This window comes from Curcuma longa, chromosome 3, assembly GCF_044706935.1.
Source record: "Curcuma longa cultivar G26 ecotype Majalengka, Jawa Barat chromosome 3, ITB_CL_G26_1.1, whole genome shotgun sequence".
NCBI classification, from domain to species: domain Eukaryota; kingdom Viridiplantae; phylum Streptophyta; class Magnoliopsida; order Zingiberales; family Zingiberaceae; genus Curcuma; species Curcuma longa.
In genome coordinates, this window is record NC_133863.1 from 11,295,676 (window position 1) to 11,303,282 (window position 7,607).

At 42.9% G+C, this 7,607-nt stretch overlaps 2 protein-coding genes across 2 annotated transcripts; one reads left to right on the top strand and one right to left on the bottom strand.

Moving 5' to 3' along the window:
* Window positions 1–545: 545 nt before the first annotated feature.
* LOC141824343 (cytochrome b561, DM13 and DOMON domain-containing protein At5g54830-like) lies at window positions 546–3,576 on the top strand. Its single transcript, XM_074711607.1, has one exon. It carries the CDS (start codon window positions 661–663, stop codon window positions 3,403–3,405), a length of 2,745 nt encoding a protein of 914 aa, XP_074567708.1. The 5' UTR covers window positions 546–660; the 3' UTR covers window positions 3,406–3,576.
* Window positions 3,577–4,432: 856 nt separating this feature from the next.
* On the bottom strand, window positions 4,433–7,375 carry LOC141824948 (uncharacterized). Its single transcript, XM_074712297.1, has 5 exons — window positions 7,013–7,375; window positions 6,711–6,928; window positions 5,438–5,566; window positions 4,782–4,913; window positions 4,433–4,699 (listed from the first exon to the last, which is right to left on the bottom strand). The coding sequence occupies exons 1-5, from the start codon at window positions 7,323–7,325 to the stop codon at window positions 4,586–4,588; spliced, it is 906 nt and encodes a 301-aa protein (XP_074568398.1). The 5' UTR covers window positions 7,326–7,375; the 3' UTR covers window positions 4,433–4,585.
* Window positions 7,376–7,607: the final 232 nt, after the last annotated feature.

Here is a 7,607-nt window from a genome sequence, read left to right on the forward strand (position 1 = left end):
TCTTTCTTTTGTTTCTAGATATCGATTCAGTGTCTGTTAATTGTGATTCCTCGACCTTTGTGATTTACGAATGTTTTTGCTGGTAGAAATGTGAACTTCTTCGTTGGTTAACAATCAATAACCCTGAAAAATTAAGTGATTTTTACAATTTATTAATCACAAGTCCAATGTGAATGGAATAAGAAGTGATATGTGGAGCTGACGCTATCTTCGAGCTTAAGTGACTCTTTTTGACTCAGATCTGGTGGAACAAATCAAAAATAATTAAATAAATTAAACTATAAAATCAAAATTGATATATTACAATTGTTCAAGCATGATATCAATATCTAAAGATTTCATTGATTAATTTTTAAAGAAAATATTTTTCTTTTTTTTTGTCAAAAAAAATTAAGCATTCATAATTCGAATCTAATCTTAATTGCTGGATAATTAGATTATTAAAAAATAAATTGGATGATAAATATTTCTTTCCACTTTTTAATTAGGTATTGTATTTGTGTTTGGAAATAAAAAATTGTTCATATCTTTCGTTCACAGGAACAGCGACGGCTACATGGGGAAGATCTCCTTCATCAAACCCTAACCCTACCTCCCAATTCCTCTTCCGTCAGATCTTGATCGGATCTCGCGATCCAGCTCCTCCTCCTCCTCCTCGCCATGGCGTCTCCGCCAATCCTATTCCTCTTGCTTTTCTTCCTCGCCGGTGTCTCTGCCTCGTACGCCGATGAATGCAGAGCCAACACTGCGCTTGCCGGCCTCGAGGCCGACCTCGCCATGGTCCAGCACCAGGTTCGCGGAGTCGTCCGGATTCTCGACGCCTGCTCCTTCTCCGTCCGCGGCTTCGACATGCTCGCCGGCTCCGACCGGGTCCGGTGGTGGGGCGCGGCCGGGGACGACTTCCTCAACCTCACGCTTGGTTCTTCGATCTCCGACATGCCCCTCAACCACACCTACCGCAACGAGTCGCTCACCGTCAAGCTGTCAGGCAACGCCTCCTGGGACCAGATCGCCGTCCTCGCCATCTGGGACGAGGCCACCGCCTCGGATTTCGGCCACGTGACCCTTTTGAACGTCTCCGAGAATGAGACCGACGACGACGTGGCCCCAAGCCCGGATCTTTCCCCGGCCCCTTCCCCTTCTCCAGCCTCCAATCCTCCGATCGAGATGATGAAGAACAAGAGCCGGATCCATCACCAGCCGACCATGTTCGAAAACTGCCTCACGTTGTCTCCCAGATTCAGACTTCGGTGGACGCTGTACTCTGAATCGGACTCCGTCGAGGTCGGTCTAGAAGCAGCTGTTGGCTCAGAGTACTACATGAGCTTTGGGTGGGCGAAGCCTGGTTCGCCGTCGCATATGCTGAATGCAGATGTTACTGTCTCTGGTTTCACTGAAGAAGGTATGCCCTTTGCTGAAGATTACTACATTACACAATTTAGTGAGTGTCTTCTCCACAAGGACGGCAAGGTCGAAGGTGTTTGTCCTGATACAATCTACGAAGGATCGGATCCAGTTGGGCTTGTCAACAACACTGAATTGATCTACGGTCATCGGAGAGATGGGGTAGCATTTGTCCGGTACAAGCGCCCTCTAGTCTCCGTCGATGAGAAGTATGATGTGCCGGTGAACATCACAGCGAACATGACTGTGATCTGGGCGTTAGGTCTGTTGAGGCCACCTGATTCCCTCAGGCCTTACTATCTTCCTCAAAATCATGGTGGTCCGATAGAAACAGCTTACAATTATCTCTCCCTGAATTTATCCGAGGAGGTGGACGATTGCATGGGGCCTCTGGATGCCGAAGACAAAGAGGATCAAGATCTTATCATTGCCGATGCAAAAACACCGCTGGTCGTTACTTCAGGGCCAGCATTGCACCACCCAAACCCTCCAAATCCTTCAAAAGTGCTTTATATCAACAAGAAGGAAGCTCCACTGCTGAGAGTTGAAAGAGGTGTGCCAGTTACTTTCTCTATTCAAGCCGGGCACGATGTGGCTCTGTACATCACTTCCAGTCCTATCGGTGGCAATGCAACATCGCATAACATGACTGAGGTTATCTATGCCGGTGGACCTGAGTTTGAGGGTGTCCCAGCCAGCCCGACGGAGTTAAAATGGTCGCCTGATCGGAATACGCCGGATCAAGTTTACTACCACTCCTTGTTTGAGCAGAAAATGGGTTGGAAAGTTCAGGTAGTCGATGGTGGTATTTCAGACATGTACAGTAGCAGTGTTCTCTTGGATGATCAGCAGGTCTCCTTTTTCTGGACTTTATCAGAAGGCTCCATTTCTGTTGCTGCTCGGGGCGAGAAGAAGAGTGGATATGTCGCCATTGGATTTGGAAGTGGAATGATAAACAGCTATGTGTATGTTGGTTGGATAGATCTCGACGGAAAAGGTCACGTAAACACTTATTGGATCGACGGCAAAGATGCCATGCGTGTGCACCCAACTTCTGAAAATTTAACCTTTGCGAGATGCAGTCAGGAAAATGGAATCATAACATTCGAGTTCGCCCGTCCTCTATCCCCTTCGTGCCACGGAAAGATAGAGTGCAAGAACATCATCGATCCGACGACTCCTCTGAAAGTTATTTGGGCAATGGGCTCCCATTGGTCGACCGATAATCTCAGCGAAAAGAATATGCATTCTGCCACCAGCAACCGGCCGGTCAGGGTTCTTCTGTTGAGAGGATCTGCAGAGGTAGAGCAGGATCGGCGGCCGGTGTTGGCTGTTCATGGGTTTATGATGTTTGTGGCTTGGGGCATCCTTCTTCCCGGCGGAATATTGGCTGCGAGGTATTTGAAGCACATAAAGGGCAATGGCTGGTATCAGTTGCATGCCTATTTGCAGTACTCTGGAATAGTCATCATGTTGCTTGGTCTTCTTTTCGCAGCTGCTGAGCTTCGAGGTTTCTATTTAAGCATTGTGCATGTGAAATTCGGTGTGGCCGCGATCTTGTTGGCGTGTGCCCAGCCGGTAAATGCGTATCTACGACCCAAAAAACCGACGGAGGTAGAGATGGCGTCTTCAAAGAGAATAATCTGGGAGTACTTTCATGTTATCACAGGGAGATCTGCCATTGTAGTCGGAGTTGCTGCACTGATCAGCGGAATGAAGCACTTGGGACATCGATATGGCAGCGAGAATGTTCAAGGTCTTACTTGGGCATTAATATTATGGGTTTTAGCTCTTGCACTTTTGGTTATGTACTTGGAGTATTCTGAGGCGAAGCGAAGACAAAACGATAGGAGCTCTTTGAGAGGTGAATGGGTGCTGGGGAACAATGATGAAGATGATTCACTGAACTTGTTGCATCACGAAAGAACTGCTACTAAACCAGTGTCTCGATCATCAACGGCGGTGGTGATGGAAGTGCAACTTGAACCTCTAAACAGATAGAATGCAATTTTATACACAGAAAAAACACAAATACTTTTCAGCCATCATGTTAAATGTATAGAGAAGAGAGAGAGCCATGCCGATTGATTTCCTTTCCTTTGCCTGAGACAATTATATTTTTGTAAAGACATCTTGCAACAGCTTACCGAACAGGTTAGAAATGATTATTTACTTTTCCTCCTTGTTATTCTCTTTTTGATATCTGCAATATGAAATTGAGTCATTCAATTTATGTGTTTTGTATTTGCACGATTCTTGTGATCCGAATTAAGTATTCATTATCCAGTTCCATGAATATAATAATAAGATGGAAGAAACTTAAAGTTGCTAACCACATCAATGGAAAATGCAAGCAGAGAAAAAAAGAAAATATGCTTGGGGCCTTGGGCTAACTTGAAGAAAATTAAGCGATTGACTCAAGCATGATTAAGAATATAAACAAGTTAAGATGCATTTATTTCAATAGAGTTCGATCAGTACAGAGAAGAAAGAAAGAAAGATGTGGCTTCAATTGTATCGTTGCAATTAAGATGATTTTTCTTTCCCTTTTAAGTTTATATAAAATTAAAAAAGTAAATATACAACTCAAAATTAAGGGGCCACATGATGATGAAGCTCTCATTTACTTGAATGGAAAATATAAAATTAAAAAGTAAATATACAACACAAAAATATGCAAAATGATACAAATTTATATTTATTTATCATTATTTTTTAACTTTTTTATTTTAAAAAAATAGCAATAATATTCAAATAACAATTAATTTTTTTACTATTTATCAGCCGCGACTGGCGGCCCCACGCGCGCAAAGCGGCGAACCGTGCGAGTCCATAATTTTTTTCTTCCTTCGTTTTTTTTTTCTCTTTTTTCTACCGTCAATTTCTTTCCTTCCCCTTCTCCATCTTTCGGAGTAAAACAGAGCCCAAGAGAAATAGTGTTCTTGCTTGCAACAGTACTTTGCGAAGCATGATGCAAACAAAATCGAATGGGTTCACAAAATGTAAAAATCACCAGATGCAAGAAGAATTACGCCAAAATGGTTAGGATTGGGTAAAAAAACACAAGCTCAATTCAAGTGATGAGAGCATTGTTTATTCAATTGTGCATAATCTCTGATACGATGAGTACAAGTAAATATGATACCTGACATGAAACAAATGCTCTTCGTATGGTTTCCGACTAAATGATATTGATTTCCTTGAGCCAAGCCGTATGCAGAGGGCATGGATCTGGCTTTCCTTCTGCTAGTGCCTTTTCTGTGAGCGAATAAAACCAACCATTCCTCCAGTTGAACTGTACATTTAGCAGACAATGTTCTACCATATCACGAATGCTGCTAAATAGGATCGTATCATTCGATCTTAAGCGTGCTCACCTCTTTAACAGCAGTTGGAAAATGTGCGACTGCCCTGGAATAAGCACACAGCCTGTCTGCCATTCCTCCTTCAAATGTTATTCCCTTTTCTGCAGCAGCAGCAGATGCTAGTTCCGCAATGAGGCTTTCTACCTGTAATCAACACTTACAAAGTAAATAGGCACATTCATGCAGATTAGGTGAAATCCAAACATTAACTATGAGGTGGTTGTTTCGGTTGGTCTGTGATATTCTCTATTACAAAAGATCTCTAGTGGAGACAGTTGACTGGATTAAAATTTCCAAAACAATATAGAAAGGTTCACAATGCCAAATTCCAATAGTCTTAGGCAAAAATAAGACCATGAGTGTTATCTTTCATTCCCTCACAAACAAGCCGTACAAAAACATATGAGTAGCCACATCTCCCGCGTGTTTTCTCAGCTTTGGAGTTAATTGTAAGAAGAGGGTCTCCAAAATGATTTATATATAAAATCATAATCAAATCTAGAGTCATTTTGAAAATCCTTAGTAACAATGTATAACCCAGAGTTTATTCTGATATCATCCTCTTTTTGTAAATGACAGGTTAGCCATACAAGTCTGCACTTCCATTTTGTCTCTACAATTTTCCAAACAGATCAATTTACATTGTATTGGCTACGTCATAGGCTTACCTCAGTCCGATATTCCTTTTCAACAACACCAACAGTAGCTCCTGGATGACGAGCTCCAACAAGCATGAAAGCTGAGATCCATATCAGCTTCTCCAGCATTTGCTTCTGAAAAGCTTCCTTTTCAAGGACCTTAATCCAATAATTCATTATATATAATTGTCAGCATCATCATCATCCTATCAAGAGTACAACTACAGATACTGTTAAAGGCCATTTTGAGAGTAAGGAAGCTTAAAGTGCAGAAAGAGCCAAAATAATTCTATCGAAATGTGCATGTATAAGATTGATCACGAATCTTGAAGTGTGGCTTTTCTAAGGAATCATTTTATGGAAGAAGAATATTTTGGTTCAAATTCAACTTTTAAATTAGTTGTTTTGAAGATTTTTTTCTTAAATACGGCTGGTTTCGCCAAGCCTTGATTGCAAACATTTTATAGTTATTGCAGGGGTCTAGGGATGAAATCAAGTTTGATGGCCCAGGTTATGGTACCAATTGCCAAATCTTTTTTCTCCCTAAATTTGTTTACGCTATTGCAAACTCATGAAGATGTCTGATAACAAGACTACCACAAAAGCTTCTTTTTCCATAACAAACTTAAATCTCCCTTTCATCTTAAGAAGATGACCATATCTACTAGGATATAGCTTCATATTGTCCAAGCAAGTGTATTGGAGCTGTATAAACAGTTTGATAATTCTAGGATGATTCAGATGATTAATAGCATGCAGATATTGAATCTGAATCTTTGCTTCTTCAGGAGCTGCAAAATTATGGTCAACAAAAGAAGCATCACACAAAGTTACATGGCTCAAGGACCATAGATTATTACTTACTGGGATTGTCTACAAGCTACAGAGTTCACTAAGGGTTCAATGACAGCTTCTTGACCTGAAAGCTTTGCTAAGTGACGTTCTAATTTTTAGTAAGGTTTATTCTTCAGTTGCATGTAAGCGTGTAGTAGAAGTTCTAACAGCATCACCAACTCTCTTAGCTAGGTATGCATGTATCAAAGGTGTTCTCTTCTACTCTAATGAGGAGGGCAGTGAACTCTTCATAAAGTATCATATTGAAGCAGTAACCCATGGCCAATTTCCTCAACGTAGCTATAAATTTAAAGAAAAAAGGCCTTAAATTCCTATACAGCTTACTTTTTGTGTGTGTGTGTGTGTGTGTGTGTGTGTGACTGGAGAAGGTCAGCACAAATGTTTAAACATGTGAAGCAATTTTCCATCCGTGGAACACCACGAGAAACCACAACATGAGAGCTCATACCTTGCAAGAAAGGCCACCACTGTGGAGACGCGCCGCTATCGCTGGTGCCCATTTGCCGAATGCTGCTGTCAACCCTTCAGGGTTAGTGTCAGTCTTCCCATCAACCGGAGCTTCTCCAAGCTTCGACACAGCAAAATACGCCAAGACCTGATCTGCATCACCCAATCCCTTGCTTTCGAGCCACGGTTCAAGCATACCATTCTGGAAGAACACCAAATCTGCCACCACATTGCGATTCCAAATTAAAGCCAGGAAAGAGAGGGACTTCATTCGTGTTTAGGAAGATTAGGTTAAGTGCAGACCGTTCCACCGGGAGCGAGGGGTGGAAGCGAGGACGGCCTCGAGGTCATCGTTGCGGGTACAAACAAGTATCGGGCCTTGGAAATCGGCAGGCACCGGCTGACCCCTTCCTACGATGACGTCACGACCGTCTCCGAGGGATCGCAGCATCTGGCCAACCCTCCCTCCGCCGACGATCACCGCGGGCGCCACGGCGGTGCCCATCGTCGCCGTGGAAGCCCTAATCCCACGCCTAGGGAGTGGATAGCAGCAGCGGGAGAAGAGGCGGGTGGTGGCCGTAGACGGTGCCAGGGAAAGCTTAACGGCGGTCGGCATCTCGGCGGCGGAGAGGCCTCATGGTAGCGCCCGTTATGGCTCGATATGTGAGCGAGTGAAGTAGAGGAGAGCCACCCGTTTTGCTGTAATCCGATTTGGTTCAGCTCATGCTCACGTGACGACCCCGTGACCTTGTATGCACTTTTGCCAGAGTCTGCTCTGGTCAAAAAATAATTAAAAAATAGATATGAAAATTAATTTGATATGCAAATCAAAACCAGTCCTCTGATCAGATCAATAGAAGAAAACCAATTGATTCAAACAAAATCTTTGCTAAGAATC

What these genes read in the sequence shown, in the direction of transcription:
- LOC141824343 (XM_074711607.1), top strand. Translation starts at nt 661, where the DNA reads ATGGCGTCTCCGCCAATCCTATTCCTCTTGCTTTTCTTCCTCGCCGGT.
- LOC141824948 (XM_074712297.1), bottom strand. Translation starts at nt 7,325, where the DNA reads ATGCCGACCGCCGTTAAGCTTTCCCTGGCACCGTCTACGGCCACCACC. An exon ending in CCCTCGCTCCCGGTGGAACG is followed by an intron (nt 6,929 to 7,012) that starts GTCTGCACTTAA and finishes ATGTGGTGGCAG; the next exon opens with ATTTGGTGTTCTTCCAGAAT. An exon ending in TTCCAACTGCTGTTAAAGAG is followed by an intron (nt 4,700 to 4,781) that starts GTGAGCACGCTT and finishes CTAAATGTACAG; the next exon opens with TTCAACTGGAGGAATGGTTG.